This window comes from Plectropomus leopardus, chromosome 13, assembly GCF_008729295.1.
Source record: "Plectropomus leopardus isolate mb chromosome 13, YSFRI_Pleo_2.0, whole genome shotgun sequence".
Lineage (NCBI taxonomy): Eukaryota > Metazoa > Chordata > Actinopteri > Perciformes > Serranidae > Plectropomus > Plectropomus leopardus.
In genome coordinates, this window is record NC_056475.1 from 6,260,035 (window position 1) to 6,282,268 (window position 22,234).

At 37.6% G+C, this 22,234-nt stretch overlaps 1 protein-coding gene across 1 annotated transcript in view; it reads left to right on the forward strand.

Annotated features, from left to right (window-relative positions):
- Positions 1–18,876, forward strand: part of gtf2ird1 (GTF2I repeat domain containing 1) — a 36,235-nt gene extending 17,359 nt beyond the window's left edge. The window contains 20 exon segments of the mRNA XM_042499028.1: positions 56–239; positions 2,824–2,849; positions 3,443–3,569; positions 3,760–3,803; positions 4,072–4,152; positions 5,434–5,586; positions 8,673–8,726; positions 9,828–9,908; positions 10,406–10,510; positions 10,513–10,588; positions 11,100–11,161; positions 12,568–12,639; positions 12,809–13,076; positions 14,049–14,077; positions 14,196–14,243; positions 14,326–14,403; positions 15,716–15,908; positions 16,291–16,328; positions 16,417–16,523; positions 17,872–18,876. Of these exon segments, the coding sequence (XP_042354962.1) occupies positions 56–239; positions 2,824–2,849; positions 3,443–3,569; positions 3,760–3,803; positions 4,072–4,152; positions 5,434–5,586; positions 8,673–8,726; positions 9,828–9,908; positions 10,406–10,510; positions 10,513–10,588; positions 11,100–11,161; positions 12,568–12,639; positions 12,809–13,076; positions 14,049–14,077; positions 14,196–14,243; positions 14,326–14,403; positions 15,716–15,908; positions 16,291–16,328; positions 16,417–16,523; positions 17,872–17,940 (1,895 nt within the window). The 3' untranslated portion in view covers positions 17,941–18,876.
- Positions 18,877–22,234: the final 3,358 nt, after the last annotated feature.

Consider the following 22,234-nt stretch of genomic DNA (forward strand, 5'->3'; position numbering starts at 1 on the left):
TTTTTTGTTTTGTTTTTATTTTAAAAACTGGTTGTGTCTGGTGTCCTCCCTCCAGCTGAGGCCCTGGGTCTAGATCACATGGTGCCTGTCCCCTACCGCAAAATAGCCTGCGACCCAGGGGCTGTGGAGATCATTGGCATTCCTGACCAGATCCCCTTCAAGAGACCCTGCACCTACGGAGTCCCAAAGCTCAAACGCATCCTGGACGAGCGCCATGGAATCCGCTTCATTGTCAAACGGTAACCAACGCTTTAAGTCCTATTTTTAACGTTTTCAGCATGATGTACCTTTTAAGGCAGATATAATTCTTTAGGATAAATTCAAAGTATGAGGCTGATGTAATTCACAGACTAGATTTTCGAGGAAACGTTGGCTTCCATGTCTAATTAAGTCTAATTTAGTCAGAGTGCCGATCATAGTTTACCCACTTGGCACTTCATTATCGTCCACAAAACAAAAGTATGGAATTGCCTCAGAAAGTTTTATTTAGAAAAGATTTTTTAATAAGCGGCCACCAAGCGAGCCAGCCTATACCATCTGTCTGTTAAACGTCTGTTTCTTCAGCACACTACATCCCGCTGACTGGTAAACCATTTCCATTCATGTCCCAAATGACTTTCCCTTTCCAGCATATTGTGCTAACGGCTGCTCTTCCATCCATTTGTTTAAGCTAATTTAAATGAGCCACCATGCCTTGTTTGAGATAACACATCTTTTAACGAATCCTGCAGGCAGCTCATTAGTGCTAATAGAATTAGGAAAGATTGAAAATGTGATTAATTCAGAATTACATCACATTCCCATTGTCATTGAGAGATGTTCCAGATGCAGGCCCTGATGTTCTTTTTTGGCATGTTCTTTGTTGACAGAGTGCGTTCATTTTTAAACCAACCGATCGTTCATCCTAATGGTTGGCTGCTTTAGCTGGTGCCAAAATTTGGTTGTCATTTAAAAGCTGCAGCCTTGCTATTAATTATGCTCCGATGATATCACATGTAATAAAAACCTAATTTTAGATCCATATTGTGAGCTATTTAATTCCAAAATTACAGGCAAATAGATCAGCGCTTGTGGTAATAACAAAAATCTCATAACCATAAAGGAACGCAATGTGGTCGCCAAGTTTGTCTGGTCCAGAGTGAAATATCAAAAAAGCAAATTGAAGGATTCAATTTTGCACAGATATTTATGGTCACCAGATGACGGATTTTGATGACTTTGGTGATTCTGTCACTTTTTATCAAGTGACAGCAACTTCAGAATTCCCACTTTTCCAATTCTGCTTCATGTTATCAAAACATACCTGAATTGTTTTGACTATATTCCTAATACCCTTAGTTGTACTGCGAGGTAAAGGGGAACAATGGCTAATATTTAAAATTAGATATTATTCTGGAGGCTGTATAACATGCAAAAATACTGCAACCAGCTTATGTATGTGTGTATGGCAAAGGTTTCCCAGGAAACCAGTAGGCTGTGACAGTGTCATCACAGTAAACAGGAAGTGCCTGCCAGTGACATTATGAATGGAGTATGGAATTACAACTTTTACCACATAAATAAGCATGCTGTCAATGTCTGAATCTATTTTATGTTAACTATAACACTCATAACAGAAAAACAGTGTTATATCTGGAAGAATCATGACAGGATTTGAGCACATGTTGTGTCAAGCACCAGGCATTGCATATTATGTTTTTGGTAGCTTGTTAGATAGTAAAATAACTTTAGCTATAGCTAGAACTTTGTTAAAGAAATAGAACATGGATGAGAATAGTTCAAGATGCCTTCTGGAGTGCTTTTTTCAATGTGGAAACTACAAGCGAGCTGCTTCGTTTCAGTTGATTTCTCCTCTCCAGTGGACAGCTTTTGCATAAACTTTTAAGTACTGGAAGATGAAGCAGGTCAGAAAGGTATGAGTCTGTTTTCCTGTCTTTTAAGTGTTTATTGTTAACATAAAATACATTTAAAAAAGTGACCGAATGTTTATTTAAACTGCAAATGTCAGCCGTTTTCCCCCTTAAAATCATAAAATCCTCGAGAGAACAATAACATGCCAAAGTAAACATGCTAACAAGGTAGTAATCCTTAAGGATAACGGTGGCATTACTGTATATTTTTATTGTCAATATTCAGACATCCCAGCCCTGTCTGACTCACCCAGCCCCCAAGTTCATTCATTCCTACTTAAAATGTAAATCTATAAGAACAGGTCACAAATATAAAACTTTAAAAAGGCTCACTCCTTCAATACAGGAGCAATTTAAAAAATAGTCAATCCCATTACTCACTTAGACACAAAATATAGGGTAAACATGGGAAATGAAGTCCAAGTTGAAAAATACTGAAGCTTTCCTTAAATAAATCAGGTTGTTAATTAACTATAGAAGAAAATACCCATAAAGAGTACCCATTTTGACCAGTTCAAAGTTTCAGGAGTTCCATCTTATGATCAAAAAGTTCACCAGAGTGATGTAAATAAACACAACTTAAATGAATAGTTGTGTGTACAGATTAATTATGATCACAGCAGGAGAGGAATGTCTCGGTGGCAGAATCATGTGCCAGAGGGAGGGGAAGTATAGTTCACATCCACACAGTTATTTTTAATCTGAGGGATTCAGTGATAACAAAGGGATGACTCATTTACTTGACTGTCTGACTGCGACTGATTGTGTAAAGAGCAGTTAATGTGCTTAAAAAAGCTGCTAATGATGTGTTCCTCCACATGCGCAGTGTTTGCATCATGACTTCTGCCCTGAGAGCTGAAACACTCTTTGAACTTGGTGACTAATGGCCTGTTTTGTTTTTTTTATGTTCCAGAATGTTTGATGAAAGGATTTTCACTGGTAAGAGCGTGATTAATTTTGTTTTTGTTTTAATACAATTTTCTCATGCATATGAGCTGTGATTTTGCCTCATTAATAAAACACTGCAGATCTGTCTCTCTATGACTTCTCGCGCCACTGTCTTTAATTAAACATGAAAATGTGCCAATCCGTCTATCCTTTGTATCTTCACAGGCTAAATTCATTATAAAAATAGCATATACATGTATTGCAGGCAATATCCCCCAGTTGCCAGTTTATTGTGCGCGCCCAGCTGAAAGTAATGTGGTCTTATGAGACAAAATCAGAGCTAATTTGGCTCAATGCCAAAGTGTAGCCTGCATTTTCATTAAAATGAAAAATGATCTCCATCTTTTCAAAGGGGAACTTTGGGTAAAATGTAATTATTTTGGTAGGATTCCATGTGTGCTCTGTGCGCGGCTCGAGTCGGGCATTAGCAGTACAATATTTGTCAGGATCTTTACAATTAATTACAGTAACTGGCTAACAGAAAAGTCCTCTGTCAAGTCTTTATTTATATATTTACACCCCACAGATGTTCCTCGCTAATGGGATGCAGTGTTTGTTTATCGTCTGTGTCTTGTTTGTTGAAGCTGCTGGCAAAATTGCAAGGGAGGAGGGCAAGCATGACCTGGGCTCCATGCCTGAAGACGGCTTCCTTGACAATCTGAGCATCCCGCCCACCACGGCCGAGTTGGTCAGCAATCCTCACAGCAGCAGGTCAGAGCACGGCCCACACAGATATTTAGCATCACCCTGCAGGATTTTTTTGTAATGCGGAAATATGAGATAGTGGCATGCAGCCAAATGTAATGGCATTTATAAGAAAAACAAAAGTGGGTATGTATTTTTAATGAGTCCGTTTTGAAATTTCGGTAATCACCTGAGTGTGTTTTATTCAATCGTGCAGATCAGCAAGTGCATGCGTGAGTCCCTTGGCTGACTGTGAAGCAGGTATGTGCAAATAAAAAGCATTTCTGCATTGTTAAAAAAAATGTTGTTAAGATTTTTAACAAAACATTCAAGCCCTGAGTATCAAATTAAACTTTTGAAGCATTGTTAACAGTCCCTGGAAGTCCCTCAAGAAGATTTCCCATCATGTTTTGCAGTCCAGTCAGTTCACACATTCTATCACCCACTTAAATCTGTTTAACGCAGCCATAAAACACAGTGCCGCACACTGATGGGAACTCAGGCAGAATGAACTGTTCAATCCCCGCAGGTCCTTCAGGAGATTGCATTCCTTTGAAAAGGATTAAAACAGAGCCTCCAGATGGGGAAATCATTCAAGTTACAGTGCCAGGTAAGTGAGCGCACGCTCTCCAGCTATTGGCTGCTAAATTTGCTCATTTAGATTATAAACACAGTATCCAGAGACATTTTCAGAGAATGTTGCTTGTATATAGCAGGTGTGTGATGCAGTGTCACTTATCCAAATTCTAAAACTATAATGTCCTCAGCAAAACTTAAATACAGCGTATTTAACTTTTCGCAAGAACTGAGAGCCACAGTTGCAGTGGATAGCCCTTAGGAGGTGGCTTGGTGTATAAGACGAAAAAAAAGAAAAAAGACCTCCTGGAAAATATACTTGGGACCACCCACACAAATAGTTATTTTACACTACAGGAACTTAATGGCTTCCTTTAGGGGTGAGTTTGTGAACCAGCTCTGCTCAGGAGGTAGTTCAAGGTCCAGCGACTCTCAGCAGCACTGTCAGTGTAATCGAGCCATGCCATCGCTGCATGGGCAACACTACAAAAAAAACACAAAATGCAACATTTAAGTCCAGAAAAAGCAAAAAATAAATGTTTTCTGAGTTTGTCACACCACAGAAAAATGTTATTAACTGCCCAGCCAAAGTACTGAAAAGAGTTTCCTACTGGTGGCGGGCTTTTTGGACTCTCTCTTTCCTCCCCTCACCTTCTTGAAAAGGTCGCTGTTTTGAAATTTGCAAATATCAAAAACGGGTTTGATGTGCAAGTCTTTCATGATCTTCGAAAGCAGGTGTGTTTCCCCTTCCAACCAAAAATGTTCTTTTGCACCCATCTCTGTTTTTGTACAAGTTATCCAAGACAGCGCATAGACCTGCCCGTAAACAGAAAAGTGGCAGTGTGTTACAAACTGCTGTAACAACCCCTGTTGAGACTCAGATCAGACTTCCGAATTGGCTGCATACATGCCCAAATAATCCTCCTAACACCCGAGTAATACTGGCATATTCCACGGCTTAATCGGAAAATGCAAAATTTGGAAAACAGCCTAATTCGGAATTTTTATATGGAATATGCTTTTTATGTGACCTGCAGCAAATTCAGAATATTGTCAAGTTACGAATATTAGGGAACTATTGGTGCTTATGTAACCATAGCCACAGTAGATGAGACAGTCCAGTACATGGCTGCTTTGGTTTTGTCTAAAACTTAAATCTTAATAAACTAAAACCAGTGACAGGAAATATTAACAAGTCACAGGAAATATCAGCAACCTCATACTTCCTGTTTATCTTGAGTCTCAATCTTGAGTTTCAAGTTCAGTGAAACGTGTAAACAGCTTGTGAAAATTATGATCATGTTTGTTTCTCCAGATGCTGGTACAAGTGCGGAGGAGGCCAGTGAGTCTGTGGCCGAGCCGGTCGCAGCTCCAGCGTGTCCACCCACAGCCTCGCCCTCTGCTTCCTCAGCCCCTCCTGCTCCGTCTGCTCCCTCTGCTCCCCATCACCAACTGGAAAACCACGCAGGTAACCTCAGCCACATCAGCCCCCACCTCCATTTCATCTCCTTTTCACCGCAGCCTCTGGAATGCCAGCTCCACCCACAGCCCTTACAGCCACCATGGTGCCACCCAGCGCCCACCACTGCCACCCCACACTCTGGCTGTTTTTTAGGGAGCTAAATAAGCTGCCACACGTATGAAAACACTTTTCTCAGATACTTTTTCTCCCACTCTCCCATCTCCCAAACCTCCCCAGCCCCTTGTAGCTACAACCTCAACCTTAAGAAATCCCACTCCCCAACTCTGGCCCACTGTAGCTCTGCTCTTCTCCCTGTCGTACAAATACCCACTCTCATCTGTGAAAGGCACCATGCATCAGCTGTTTGACTGACTGTCGTTTCGAGTCACCATGTCAGTTTGAAACTTTAACCTTTGGTCATTTTTTAAGGAATTAAGACTGATGCATTGTGCATATTTGCAGATTTGGAGTCATATTGTCCATTAGTCCTGCTGCCCTAAAATGATTAGCTAATGTATTAGAGAGACAAAACTGCTCCTCAAAGACCTTTTCAACTCTCCCAAATCTTACCTCCATCTAACACAGAACTCTTCACCTTTAAAGTAACAGTTACTTAAGTAAGGTTATCAAGACATTTGAGTAGACTATTCTTTCTTTCTAAACCGCAAGAGCCTCATTAACAAACGTTAAAAACATGCAGCGTTTTATTTATAAATTTTTCACATTAAAGGGTTGGTTCACGCAAAGTACTTGAGCCCAGAACACACTGCATGCCTGAGCAGCTCGTGAGCATCAAGGGACCTGTTTATTTATGTTTTTTATCAGCCCCCACGTTACCAGATCAGAGCAGCCGCCTCTCAGCCGCAGTGCCTCTAGAGAAACGGCTCGCCGATTTTCAGCAAGAACGGACAGTAAAATGGTGTTTTGATAATTAAATTGACTCTTTTCCACCTTTTGCTGCAGTTTCCATGTCTTTATCTGTCACAGAAATGAGGAAATACAAATATGTCTGTTTTACTCAACCTTTCATGTTTCCATTTCAAAATAAAAGCCCTCTAACAACATTTCTGTGGACAGAAGTTTTTGCAGGACTGTGTCGTTGAAATTGCAGGAGAATGCAGGGCTTCATAAAAATACAATACTCATGGCAGCAGGCAGCCCTGCAGAAGCATCGCAGCAACAACGCTGCCAGTGTAAGCACCACAAGCGTTTGGCGAGGTTGCCATCATGCATGTAGTGTGTTCTAGGCATTATGTATTTTCTATCCCACAAACGGATACTTTTGATTTTATTTGTCCAAGTTTTAAAATACTTTTTCAGAGATTCCTGTCAATGCCGTAAATGAATTCACCTTCATTATTTTGGGCTGGCACTAGAATGCTGTGCTTTGATTTTGGTGAACTAACCCTTTGACTGTCCTGTCTAAAAGAGACAATAAATAAAGGTTATTAAAATATGCCGTTAATGTCAATAGTTTGTTGGGATATTTTAGAAGCATGTGTATCAAATTAAATGCTAAAATCTTAGCATGTACCTTTGGACACAGATCCTAAAAAATCTGCACTGTCCATCAACATGTGCAGATATCATAATTGGGTTTTATGTTTTTCTTAAATGAAATTAAATTGACATATATATTGTAAGTGAGGCATTTGTTTTCACATTTGGATATAGTGCCACAATGCTACAATGAATGAAGAGTCTACTCAACATGATCTTGGGTTAGTGTACGATGCTTTCAGGAGGCGTTTTGTTTTATTTTGTTGATTTGATTGTGCTTTCTTTAAGTTTTCTTTTCTTTCACAAATGACCACTAAAGGAAATAAAATGAAGGTAAGTGCAGCAAATGTCACATTTAGAATTATGGCTATTTTGCATTATCGGCCTGTAGAAGCATTTCATAGAAAAGGAAAATAGATAAGGGATTTTGAGTAGATCGGCACTGAGTACGAGAGATTTCCCACAGAAGAAGTCATGCTTCTGCAGTGTTGAAACTCCCAACAATATAAATGATGCAGAGTTAAGTAGTTCTATACATGAAGCTGATATGAGTATCTCCTACTCAAGTAGACATCATTTCCTACAAGAGAACAAATGGATTCTTGTTAGTCAGTAACAAGTGCTTCTTGCATAACTTAACAAAATGATGCCAAAATAAAAACACAGATTCCTTTTTTTTTAATTCAGTAGCTGACGAGTGGACATTTTTTAGATGAAAATTGTTACAGTTATCAGAGGCAATAAACTGGAGACTGGAATAAATTATGTATCAGAGATACTTTTAAGGAAGTTGTTGATCAAATGTATAAGCCAGAAAATGTAACGAGCTTTTTGACAGCACTACACTGAGTTAAAATCATAGTGGGACATGTAACAATCAAAAGTCGCACAATATTTAGTTCCTAGCCTGTTTTGATTTTATCTGAAGTCAACAGGACAGACTTTGATGTCTGTGGGATGTTTGTGCTGTTGAAGGTTCACATCAGGACCTGCGGTGATTCTGTAGAGATTACATTTCTCCAGGTCTAAATACAGCTGCTAAATTAATGATTGTCATAAAATGTGCGTGTCCTGAGTTGTAAATGTCTCTGAATATGAACAAAAAGGGCAAAAATTAGCATTTTAATGAAGTCCAAAGACAGCTCCAAGCAATATAAACCCAATTGCATTACATTGTAATAGGATTATGCAATATGGTTGCAGTGAATATCACAGTAATAATACAGATATTGTCCTTAGCACTGTATATCACACCTAGAGGAGTTATGGAGAATTACAATGTTTGGAATGTAACACAATATGATAATGCTGAATAATTGCAGCTTTATATTGTGACTTGGGCTTGTTACTTTGCACATTCCCTGTATATACACCAGTTGAATTTCTAAAAATATAATAATCACTGCAACAACAAAAACAGACAGGAATGCTTTAGTCACATAAGCTTCGTTAACAGTATACCATGAACACTATAAGAACCTTAGTTTAGTCTTTTACCTGTATAATATATCACATATTTGAAGTCTTTGTTCTGTCGCTGTTTGAAAGCAGCTGTGTTTTGCTCTCCTCATGTTTTTTCTTTCATCTCGCAGCTGAAGCTCTGTCACCCAGTGCGGCCTCCCAGAGCATCAGAAGATCCTCTGAAGGTACCGACTCATTTGGCATGTTTTGTGCATTTTCCATGATCTTTCACTGTGTGCAAAATGTCCTGTTGGAAAGACGGACTGGAATACAAAAACTGTTCAAATCTCAACAAAAAGGTTCTTTCAGCTATCGTAAATCTTTCCTGAATGCAGTTTTGAACCTGCAGTTACGAAAAACTTTACTAGTTGTTTTTACCTTAGGTGCAGCACAGTTTGTTTTTGGCTTTCCGTTATATCCACCTCAAAAATATTTTCTACTTTGTTTTTCGCCCCATTTTTGCACCTTTTTGTGATTCTTCTTTCCTCTGTCCATTTGTTATGGTCTCTGGTGATTAATTCACCACACAGTCCGTTTGTCATTACCAGGTCAGTGTAGGGCAGGTGGAATTTATCAAGATAAAGTTGGAGAGCGAAGAAGTAGTACTGGTCACAGGTGAGAAGACTTCCTCAAACTGAGCTGTCCTCGCGCCATAATTCTCCTTTAATGTTCTTGGTGTACTGTGATGGAGGAAATATTCACATCCTTTACTTAAGTGAAAGTACTAATATCAGACTGTGAAAATACTCTGTTACAAGTAAAAGTCCTGCATTGAAAATGGCATTTAAAGCAAGTAAATAATATCAGGAAAATGTGCTTGAAGTATTAAAAGTACCCAATGCAGAAAAATATTTCAAAAGAAACAACCCACACCAAAAAAAACCCAACTCAGAATTATAAAAAATGAAAAACACTACAAAATGTTTTTTTTAATTAAGAAAATTAAAAATTTTAAAATTTTAAAAAAGAACAAAAAAAAACACTTAAACTCAAAATTATTAAAAGAAGATAAAAAAAACACCCCAAACAAAACTATTATTAAAAATAGAAAAACACCTCAAAAACTCAAAACTACTTTAAAAAAGCAGGAAAAAAATCTCAATTTGTAATGTAACTAAAGCTGTCAGATAAATGTAATGAAGTAAAAGGAAGTGACATGAAGAAAATACTCAAGTAAAGGACAAGTACATCAAATTCATACTTAACGACAGTACTTGAGTAAACCTACTTAGTTACATTCCACCAGCGTTGGGTGTAAAGGTTTTTCATGTGTTTGACTCGTTCAGCAGGGAGTTTGGTGGAGGACATTGGTGAAATGATTCTTCAGCTTCGGAGACAAGTGGAGAGCCTCTTCAGCATTAAGTACGGTAAGCCACCTGTAGCTGCGCGCAGTTTCACCCTCGTTCATACGAGGGCACCAAGTTATGTCAGGCCCGTTAATTTTTGCAGTAAGACTTTAATCTCCTCCGTCATGTACACACCCTTTACCAGTGTACAGCAAGTGCAAAGTTAAGCTTTTTTAGTCTCTTGAAATATTAATATAGTAACATTTAAGTTTCTTAAATATTTTAACGTGTCAGAATTAGTCTGATAAATGTGGGGCAAATCGGACGGGATGAAAAAGATGATCCTTATTTCATGTAAGAGGAGTTTAAGTAAAGCCGTACAAGGCTTTAGTATTTTGGACGTGGGGTTACTGTTATTTTGAATTACTGTATGAAGGAAACAGCTGGTGGAAACCATCATATGACTCTAAGGTGAGCACGGTGGTGCCTGTGAACAAGATTAAAGCAGAATAGTGTTTGCTTTTACTTTTATTAACAAACTAGCAACCAGTGATCTTTTTCCGTCTCCTCGTCCTCAGCTGAGGCTCTGGGCCTGCCTGAACCAGCCAAGGTGCCCTACTCCAAGTTCCAGATGTACCCGGAGGATCTGAGCGTCACCGGGCTGCCCGAGGGAATCTCCCTCCGAAGCCCAACTGTTTTGGAGCGGCCAAACTGCGCAAGATCTTAGCTGCTAGCAGCCAGATTCAGTTTGTCATCAAAAGGTGAGAGCACATTTTATTTAGGTAACAAATTATTTATTATTATTATTATTATTATTATTATTATTATTATTATATTATTATTATTTATTATTTTAATAAGGTTTAGAATTATTATTATTTATTATTATTATTATTATATAAGTATTATGGGTATTATTATTTTATTAGATTTTTGGTTTAAATTGTTATGTATTCGAACATAGATGTAATTAAATAATGGGTTTTCTTTAAGTATTATATTATCATTATTATCATTATTATCATTATCATTATTATTATTATTATTATTATTATTATTATTATTATTTAATTTAGAAATTAAGATGAGAATTTTTTTTTATCTATAATTGGTACATGTTTGTCGAAGTCTCCATTTCTTCCTCTTTTTCTCCATATTTCTCTGTTGGCTACTACAGACAGTGAAGTGTAGTTTTCATATGACCTGTTTGACTAGCTAGTCGCCCAAAGTCTCATATGTTTGGTAAATATTGTGATGATTGTTTGTCTCTAGGCCCGAGCTGTTAACTGAGCAAGTAAAACAAGAGATGCCTTCCATGCCCATCTGTGATGCAGGTATGTCGGCCGGACACTTGTGCTATATTTGGCTTGCATGTTTAAATGTAAATAACTGAAAAATGACATCACATTATTTTTTGCCCTTTTTAGCAAGATTAAATGCTTTGTTAAGTAGGGTTGAGCCATATACTATTGACAATAATAGGTCTAATTTTTAACATGATAAGAAAAAATCATATCGTGATAATGGCAATATTTCGGCTGTGTAGATGAGTAACTGATTTTATTTTTTTAACTGTTAAAATTTCACAGAATCTGAATCTCACTCTGAATTACTATTGTTGTTTATAAACTGATGAAACAAGATCGAATTTTTTAGTTTTTACTAAACATTAAATATTTGAAAGCTGTTGACTTACTTAAAAACATATTTTGTTACAAATACATGTTGTTGATGTAAATAATAAAATATCTTTTAGTATTTTGTCATATCATCAAACTATCATCATCACAAAGAATCCCCTGATATTTCATGGTATCATTTTGGAGCTGTGTCGCCTACCTCTACTGTTAAGTATTTTGTGGAAATTCGGGGATAGTTATTTTTCTGCGGAGAGTGCATCAAAATACCACCAGAACAAAATCAGGAAGCCATGTCATTTACTAAACTTCAGCAGTAAAATGAGAAGTTTGTCTTAAAAACTTGGTAAAAAATCATAGCCACTCTGTGCATTTCATGATCATGAATATGTAATTATTTGTTTATGTTTATTATTTTAGAGTTATTTAACATTTAGATACTGCAGATTGTTGCAGGAGCAGCCCTCCTAAAAGGACATCTCCATGCAAGATTATACAGTTTGTTTTCAATAGCTTTTAAATTCAGCAATCCAGAACACTACATTTACCATGATGCTTTTGGGTTCGAGGCTGTGATACTCGGTGGATGAATGCTGGCAGTCGCTCTGTACTTTTGAGGGTTTGTTTGCAGCAATATTTTGTGGACAAGAAAACTCCTTTTCAGAGGTCAAAAATTTGGACCCGCAAGCAAAGTCGCTTTTTATTTTATTATGAATGCCGAATACATTTCAAAATGATGTCGCCATTCCACATATTGCATTATTGAAAGCGCTGAAGATAAAGTATTATCTTAGCAGAGAGAAGGGAGGCTGTGTGCAGACTATTCCGCCATCTGGAAAGCTCATAATGCAGGTTTAAGATGCTATTTGCTCTGTCCTCTGCGCGCTTGAAATTATGAGGTTAAATCCAGTTCATGCGCTATTTTTAAAACAGCTCTTCTAAGGGAAAAAGAAAGTCCTTGCAGGGATTTCCTGCAGCTGTCTCAACCTTTTTATTTGTGACAAAGCTCAGCTGCTGGAACAAGGAGCAGCTCTTAACGTTTGTTGTTGTCAGTAAATCGACAAAAACAAAAGTTTAACCTTTTAAATGTTTTTTTCCCACAGAGTTGGATGCCAAGGATGCAGCGCCAGTAACAGAGGACACTGCAGCTATATCTAAGAGACCTGGTTTCTCAGGTGTGCTCAGGGTCCAAGTTTCACCTTCAGTCATATCTTTGAAGCTTAGATTCAATGCTGTGTTTGGATGTTAATCTTCTTCACCTCTAAACTGTGTAAAATGGTGTTTAACAACAGCAGACTCTAAAGAAACAGCGTGCTGGAAATGATATTTGTCTCCTGTCTCCAGAGTGCCTGGAGTCCAAGCTGTCCAGGATCGACCTGGCCAACACGCTGCGAGAGCAGGTCCAAGATCTGTTCAACAGGAAGTATGGGGAGGCATTGGGTATTAAATACCCTGTCCAAGTGCCTTACAAGAGGATCAAGAACAACCCGGACTCGGTCATCATCGAGGGCCTTCCCCCCGGCATCCCCTTCAGGAAGCCCTGCACGTTCGGCTCCCAGAACCTCGAGAGGATCCTGGCGGTCGCTGACAAAATCAGTTTTACCATCACCAGGTGGGAGTTCCCGGTCACATGATCACAGTTATTCTGTGTCCCTCCCAGTGAACTCATGTTTAAAGGAACCAATAACCCCCAAACGACCTTTTATACATCAGTTACTTGCCCTGTCGAATTTGTGAAAAAAAGTCTTTTCTTGCATGCCGCTCGTGAATAAAGGTCATAGGTGGCTGCATTTAACAACAGCAAAGATTTCCCAAACAGGAAAATCAACTAAAAGTGAAACTTGTTTATGCTCTTTTCAATGCAAGAATCCATCGACAGAAACAGTCATTTACTTCACTGAACATGTGAGCTTAGTTAGTCAGTAGTTTGTTTGAGTTAGGGGTCGATCACTCCGAACAAAACCGCTCCAAAAACAGCCTGGAAGCGCATCTGGAAAACCAGCTGGGAGGGTCTGTGCAGCGGGGCTGCGTGTGCGCGGCCAAAAGTGGCACTGACAAGCGTTATTCCACGCCTTGAGTGGAAAAGTTAAAAATATTTTATTATTTATGCGCACCCAAAAGCCACCAGAAAAACGCGTAGCACAGCAGCAAAGTAATAGCGCTCGACATGCACGCTGTGCTGTAGGGAAACAATGGTTTTCAGGCGACGGAGGCCCTTTATTGTGTGACAATGCTGAATGTGAACTAATCATTTAAACACAAACTAACTGATGGAGGCAGACCAGCAGCTCCTGTGTTTAACGAAGTGAAATTACAGTTTTTGTCAAAGGATTCTGGGTTTGAAGAGATGACAGATGAGTTTCACTTAAGTTCAGTTCCCTGTCGGAAAGGGCTGTTGGTTCAAATAATACGCCTCACGTGATACTGTGGCGTGTCATGATAATATCCTTGCTTGAATAACACATAATTAAATAACATATTACAGTTCAACTTTCAAGTTTAAATTATATGTGCTCAGGTATTTTTAAATGTTTGTTATATCACAACTCTACAATGACCTGCTCATATCACTTTCTCCTTGCAGACCTTTTCAAGGACTCATTCCAAAACCAGGTAAGAACAAAAAAATCATCATAAATTCAGATCACATAACCATCATGAAGCATGCAAAACTAATAAGAATGTCTTGTAACATTAATTATATATATATATAATTCTTAATTTGTACCAGCACCTCGACGCGTCACTTTACTAAAGAAGGCCTACGCCTCGATAAGTGGTAAGTCGGAAATGTTTAATGACACTTGACCAGGAACTTTATTTTGAAAGCTGTTGTTGACTTGATTCTCTTCGCCTGACAGATGACGACGACATTAACCGCATGGGGGAGAAAGTAGTCCTTCGAGAGCAAGTCAAGGAACTGTTTAACAAGAAATACGGTAAATAGATTTAGATTCTTGTGACACCTCAGCTTGAGTTTTTGTTATATTGAATTTAAGCAGCTTCCGCTGAGTATTTAATGATCAGGAATAATGGGCCTTTTGGCAAGAACCACTAGTACAAACTGATTTTTTGTGGCTGCATGTTTGGAGAAGCTCAAATGTAATTCACAATCAAAATTGAAGGTTGTATTTTTGCACTAAACTGTAACATCATTAACCCTCTATATGCTTATTTGCATGTGATTAATAGCTACTGTTAGGTTGTTTGGTATTTTTTATGTATGGTAGTTTCAAGTTGTTGTGTCTAAGTGACCATGGACAGGCTCAGAATTATTGTAAGTGTCTGACAACATTATGGAAAGGATCCAAACAGCAATAGATCTTTTTGTTTTATAGTAAAAACATTTTTATTTAACCAGAAACAGACCTGGAATCGCTATTGTTAAGCCCACCAGACTCCATTTAAATAAACAGTAATTTTGTCTCTGTAAAACACACTTTATTCAAAGTCAACAAAAAAAAGAAAACTCAAAAATCATCTTGATTTGTCTTTCCACTGTTAGAACAATAACCAACTCAGGTTTGGTTGAAATAAAATCTTAATTCACACAGGTAGGTGTGAAAATATGCTGGCTCTATACACACTAAAATTACTGATTTTTTAAATGGAATCTGGTGGGTTTGGCGATATCGATTTTGGGGCCGTTTCTGGTAAAACAAAAATGGTCTTAAAAAAAGGTGTATCTCTGTATAGATCATTTTTAGGATAATTTCAGACATTTAAAATAATAAACTCAGCCTGTCAGTGGCAAAAACAAATACTTTCAGTCGAAGTAAATTAATGTGCGAAAATGCCCCAAATGCTCGTACCCATTAGTCAAAACATGAGAAAATAGTGTCCAGGTTGAAAAATATCAAAATAACCCTTTAGATGAACGTTAATGTAAATATGTGAGCAGTATCACACTACAAAAACAGTAAAAATGCCTCATATATTACACACAAATGCAAAGTGTTTTTCAGCACAGCAGCACACATTGTCACACAGTTAATTAGTATCACATGTTCACCTCGTTTTTTTCCCCTCAAGCAGTTCTGCTTTATCTTTCCCACAGTAAAAAGAGTTTAAAGGTGCTTTCACTTACACACATTTCAAATCTATCATTTCAGATAAAGTCGTGAGTTAACACTTTAATTACAGGAACATTTGCATCTATTTTAAATGTATTTCTTTGCCCTTTTGTGGTCAAAAAGCTTCATTTCTGCCGTGCTGTGTGTTCTTGATCATATTGTCGTGTTGTGTGTTCAGGTGAGGCTCTGGGTTTAGACCGCTCCGTCGTGGTCCCGTACAAGCTAATCCGTGGCAGTCCGGAGTCTGTAGAAGTCAGTGGCCTTCCAGACGACATCCCTTTCCGAAACCCCAACACCTACGACATCGTGTGCCTGGAGAAAATCCTTCAAGCCGCAGATAAAATAACATTCAACATCAAGAGCCAGCTACAGTGAGTGTGGAGGCACCTGAATATTCAGCAGCCTGTTCGCTGTCACCACACTGTATATTTCAGTGGGAGTTTCGGGTTCGCCTCTCGGTAGTTAAGCTCATTATGGTTTATTTATGCGTTGGATTTAAATCCAGCCTCTGAGATGTCAAAGAATAAATCTCCCTCAGCAGCAAATGTAAATAATTTGAAATAGTGAACAATATTTTGACACTGAAGCAGTTAAGCTATGATGAAAGCATGGAGGCAGAGACTTACATCGTGCAGAATTTCAGGTATAAAATGAGCGCAGTCTGAGCAGTGATGCAAATTACCTGATTGTTTTTTATTGTGAAAAAATATTTTTATTTGGCCGTTATAAAATATGCTTTCCTCTCTCTCGCAGACCTTTTGCAGAAATCTGTAGCCAAGCTTGTAACACAGGTGGGTGTCTGAACTTCCTGGTGTTAGTCAAAGCAGAGCTCTCTGCTCTGAAACCGCATGGACGTAAAAACCTCTGTGTCTCCAGCAGGAACAGACGCCTCCACCAACCGACGAAAGCGCAAGAGAGTTCAGGAGAGCAACCGCGTACCCGCCTCCTCTGACCTCGGTTTATCAACCAATCAGATTCCAGTGATGGTGAGTTGGAAAAACACATAACTGCTGATTGTAACATGATGTGCGATAGGTGTAGTTTTTCAAATGTGTAGCTGATTTGATCGGGACAATGCAAATTAACATCGTACAACTTTAGCTCGTTACAAACCAGCTGTATTAACTCACATATGAGATTATAGCTGTTGCTAGTTTCTAGCTTCTGGCTTTTAGTATAGAGAAAGAAAAACAAAAAAACAAAGATGTCAAGGTTATATATAATAATGTGCACACAATAATAGTTATGGTAAAACTAAGAGAAAAAGGTTTACATTTTCATCAAGATTACACAGAATCACAACACAAACAGACATTATAAAATGGTTAAAAATGAAAAGTAAAAAAAAAAAAAATGTCAAAAATGCTTACATCTCTGATTTTGCTTCAGCCAATTCTTTTGTTAAAACTCTTAATATCTTCTGTTAATTTATATCAGTAGGTAGTGTGTTCCACATTTTAGAGCCGTTTATGAAAAAAGTCGACTGCCCCGAGGAGCTCGTTACGTGTGCGATTTTACGTTTGCTGCTCGCTGTGCCTCTGGTGGTCCTACCACTATTTTGCCTGCTGATAAATTTGCATAAAATATCCAGTGCTTAGTTTTGAAGGCATTTAAAAAACAGTTTGAGGGATGAGAATTTTAGAAAATTATCAAAACTGAGGAAATTATATATCAGAGAGAAGGCAGAAAACTCTACGGCCGATATCTCCAACACTCGACTCACAGCAAAACAATCTCGACTGATAAACAGCGCTCCAGGTAAGAGGAATAATATGGACCTTTGATTTGCAAAATATCGTAATGTGGAGTCTAATCTAGCTTGAAGCTGTTATACAATTTCACCTCTTCATGAAAAACACTTGGTATGAGATGTACCGCAAACTGAAAAAAAAAGGTGACGGGAAAATGATGTGAAACTTGAAAAAAGAAATAATTAACAAAATAACTAGGGGGAAAATCAATTAAAACTACACTAATAATACATTTAAAATGAGGTTACAGAAAAAAATATACTTATTATTACTATGATTTACATTTATTATTTTATTTTTTGTTGTTCGGGTCACGTTTTTGAAAGAAATCAAGTCAATCTGCTCAGGCTCCAAAGGGTTAACTGTAATTCCTGAAATCCAATATTAAAGCTGCGTTTTGAGGCAAGGTCAACAACCTCTTTGTACTAATGAAAGCATTATCTCCACCGTTAGGACTGACTTTTCCTCTGCCATTGTCTGTGTGTGTGTGTGTGTGTGTGTGTGTGTGTGTCTGTGTCTGTGTGTGTGTGTGTGTGTGTGTGTGTGTGCGTGTGCGTGTGCGTGTGTGTGTGTCCGCCTGCAGCAGTGGCCCATGTACATGGTGGACTACAGCGGAGTGAATGTGCAGGTTCCCGGGAAAGTCAACTACTGAAGGACGGACCTGGACTGCAGCAAAGGGATAAAAGGCGGAGGGCGTCAGTGATATTGGACTCCTGACTCCACGTGCGACACTAACACTTTGTCAGTGCTCAGACTGAAAACGGTCTCTGCAGGCTGGATACAGAGAGCTGGAGTTGTGACTCTGTGAATGACGTCCTGAGTGTTGAGAAACAACAGAATGTATGTGGATCAGAAATGTTGCAGGGCAAAAGCTTTCTGCCTCCCGCCGCCACACGGTGTCGGCACGACAGAAACCACTTTTTGTTTCCCCTCTGAAGCTGATCATGACGGTAATATTGTTTTTAAAAGTCATGTTTCTGCCCTTGCATTTACGACTTGTCCATCCACCGAGTCATGTTGTTGTATCCAGCATTTGGTTGCAATGTATTACTGACAAAAAAAAATGTCTTTGATAACGATCTGGTTCCATAATATTCAGATATTTGTACTTTTTATTTATTATATTTATTGAAATATAACATTATGTGCAGGGATGTAAAATACATTATTCTGTTATACAGCTCCTCGAGGAACTACCACAACGCTAACACACGCTACTAGTCACTCTTACAGGTAACCGCTGAGATCAGATTAAACAGCAGCAACAAAGTGTCTTAATTGGGCGTTGTGGCGACCACAAGCCGTCAGAAATTAAAGGAGACAAAACGGACCCGCCCGACAGGTAGAACCTGTGCTCGCACGGCGGCAGGAAGCACCTGCAGTAAACACAAGACCTTCAGCAAACAGCCTTTTCATGTTAGCACCACATTAACAACATGTAAAATATCTCATTTAAAGTCAGCCTGAATGTATCTGTAAAGGAAAGAATGGTATGTTATTCTGCGATGACTGTCTCTGGACTAACGATATTTAATATGCTGTACCTTAACGCCAATTAGGCCTTTGAAATAAAATGTGTTGCCTTGCACTTTTATTTTGTTGTTTATTTTTGATTGTGCAGTAACGCGCTGTGGGACGTCTCATCTGCAGGACCACAGTTTGTCTCTGTCACAGTCCCAGTGAGAGGGACTAACCTGTCACAGAGATTCAGGCTGTTAGCTGTACAAAGGCGGAGGTAGCCAATTACAGTTTTGCAGCTGCAATCAGGCCAGAACTAACAGCTGGTAAAATGTACAACTATGCAATATAATGAAAAGGATGTCAGTATGGTGTAAGGTTTGTGTACCTTGACATAAGTTGCAGATACCTTTTTAACCCTTTGAAAAAACGCTTTGGAAAACACGGGAAGAAGGCAATGAAATAAAAGAAAAAAGAAGAAATTACACAAAAAAATTGCAAGAAATCAGTAAATAAATAAATTAAATTACCTTATATTATTATTTTTTTATCCAAGAAAAAACAAGACTTGGAAAAATGCTTAAAATATGTAATAAATCTGTAACAGTTTTAAATATGTAATTTTGATAATTATAAATATAGTTTTTCCCTAACTTAAAAAGTACAATAAAATTCGAATTTCTTGCAGTTTGTTGCACATTTCTTACCAAGTGGCTCATTACTTTTTCCCAATGTTGTTCAGAGAAATTGCACCAATTCACTCAGGTTTCAAAGATTTAAATACTTGTGAAAGCAGCATGAAAAAAGTTATGTTATTCCAGGTTTCAAAGGGTTAAGACTTTTTTTAATGCCACTCAGATTGAAATTTAACACGCAATTTTACACAAAACAAAGTTGAAGGGAGAAAAAAATGTTTATTATAATATAAAACATGACTTTATTAGGGAGAAAGGCAATGAGCATCTCGGTATGAAATGTGCCACAAATTGCAAGAAATTAGCAGAGCTTGAAAAATTTGTTCTTTTAAAAAAGCTAGGGAAAAACTATATTTATAATGATCAAAATTACATATTTAAAATTATGTTACAGGTTTACTGTACATTATTATCTAAGTCTTGTTTGCCTTGTTTGTTTTTTGTTTTTTGTTTTTTTGTATTTTACTAATTTAAGATAATTTTATTATTCTTTTTTAATAATTTCTTGCTCATTTTTGTGTCATTTATTAATTCTTTCTTTACTTGCCTTCTTCCCATGTTATTAAAAGAAAACAAGCCAATTTGCTCATTTTTCAAAGGCTTAAAAAGTATTAAAGTATTCACTTTTCCTTGAGCTGCAGGAAAAGCGCAGGTGTTCCTGCACTCAGGTGAGCTGGTTTTTTAGGACTCTGCTGTTGTGAGTGTTGATGAGTTTCACCTGTGCTGTTCCTGCCATGACAACTCTGCAGACATGTTGTCTGCAGTGGAAAAAGGTCTACTCTTCACTTTTTTGATTCAAATCAACTAGCAAGTGACCCAAATCAACAACAACAGATGCATGCTGGGTGTGACAGACGTGGTGACTTTTACCTTGTGTGTGAGCACGGCGACTTTCTGCTGTGTGTGACAGTTCATTTCTGTCACAGTTGTGACTGCAGAGCATCGTTCAAAGTGTTTGTGAGGAACGCAGTGGGACACAGACTGAGTGGACAGGTGATACTGGGAATAAACCAGCAGAGACGTTAAAGCTGGAGCAGATTGTGCTCTGAAGATATTCATCCTCTGCAGACCGGTGAGTACAACAACACTCTGTTTTGTCTAAAAAAATGTTGAATTTTTGTCCTGCTTTGGTTTGGAAATACTGTTTGACTTTATATTTTTATATTGCCTTTGATTTTTCTTTGCTTTGTTTGACAAAGCGCTTTGTCAGCTTTGTTTTTAAAGGTGCTTTATAAATTATTATAGATTCCAGAGGGGAGCAGCAATTTATATATGTTTATTCATGTTTATGTGTTCTGCTTTGTTGATGTTTTATTCTGCTGTTGATGCAAGAAAAAGTAGCAGATTATTTTTTGATCCTGAGCACAAAGTTCTTTCATAAACATGGCAGGGCGACAAGCAACAACTCCACAAGAAATGGCCCAAAAATTAACAAGAAATTAGTAAAACATTAGATAGAAGAATACCTGAAAATAATCAAAAAAAAAAGTAAAACAGAAAAAAAATGAGAAAATGACATTGAGAAAGTGCAATAAGTATTTTTATTTTTTCCTGTAACTTATTTTAAGTAAATAATTAATAAAAGTAGAAAAATAGTTTTCTTAAATTTTTTATTTTTTTTTAATCCTATCTACTAACCATAACCAGATAATTTTCAGATAATTTTCTTTCCCTTTCATTCATTTGTTTGTATTTTAAGGGACATTTCTTACTGAGGTGCTCATGTTTTTTTGTGCATGTTTTCTCAAAGGACTCAAATTTTCTCAGATTTCAGAGGTTAAAATCTGAATGGTGTCTGAATGCAGCACAAAAAACTGATGTCAGTTCAGCTGTTAAATGATTATCTCCTGTGGTTAAATAATTCTTGCTGCACCCGCCGCGGTGTCCAGATGTCTTTTATTGACAGACAGTTTTGCTGAATTGTCTCTTTACTGGTTCATGCTGGTGAAGTTAGTCAGGTCGGTTGATCAGTTGTGTGTCTGCAGAGCGTCATCTAGAAAGAGTCGGCTCTGGTGCTGGTTTGGACTTATTTTGTGTTGACTACAACAACTCTAACATATTATATCATTATATTTTGTTTTGCACTTTATGTGTTTGCATTCTTTCCCACTCTGCAGTGCAGCTGCTGCACAACAGTGCCCCTCAGGATTAAAAAAGTGTCACTGACGCCCGTCCTCTTCCTCTTATAAATGTAACACAGTAACGTTTACTCAGGGTACATTATAATTGATCTCTTTTATTTTTATCCGAGCACATTTTTTACCAAAGCAATTTTACTTTTTGCTTAAGTAAAAATGATTTAACCCTTTTGAAACCTAAGCATCTGACTTGATTACTTACAAAAATATGGGAAGAAAGCAAAAAGTACAAGAAAAAAAATTAAAAGAAAGAATGTTTAAAAACAAACCTGCATGGAGATGACCTGGGAAACTTGTTCAAGAAATTCTAATAATTTTGTAACATAATTTCAAATACATGTGTGTGTATATAAATTCCTAAATCTTATTTCTTGCAATTTTTAAGAATTACTTACTTACTCATCTCAAAATCCTTTTTATCTTCAAAAATTGTAGTAATTTCATCTCTGTTAAACGTCTTTGAGCATTGTGAAAAACGCTCTATAAATAAAATTTATTATCATAATAATTATTTATTAATTAGTGTCTCAAAACAATGAGAAACTCCTTATTTTGAGTCTTTTCTTGAGGGTTTATTATTTTGAGACACTAACTCATTTTTTCAAGTTCTTCCCAACAAGTTAATTGTTGATCTGTAATCTGTAATGCTACTGGC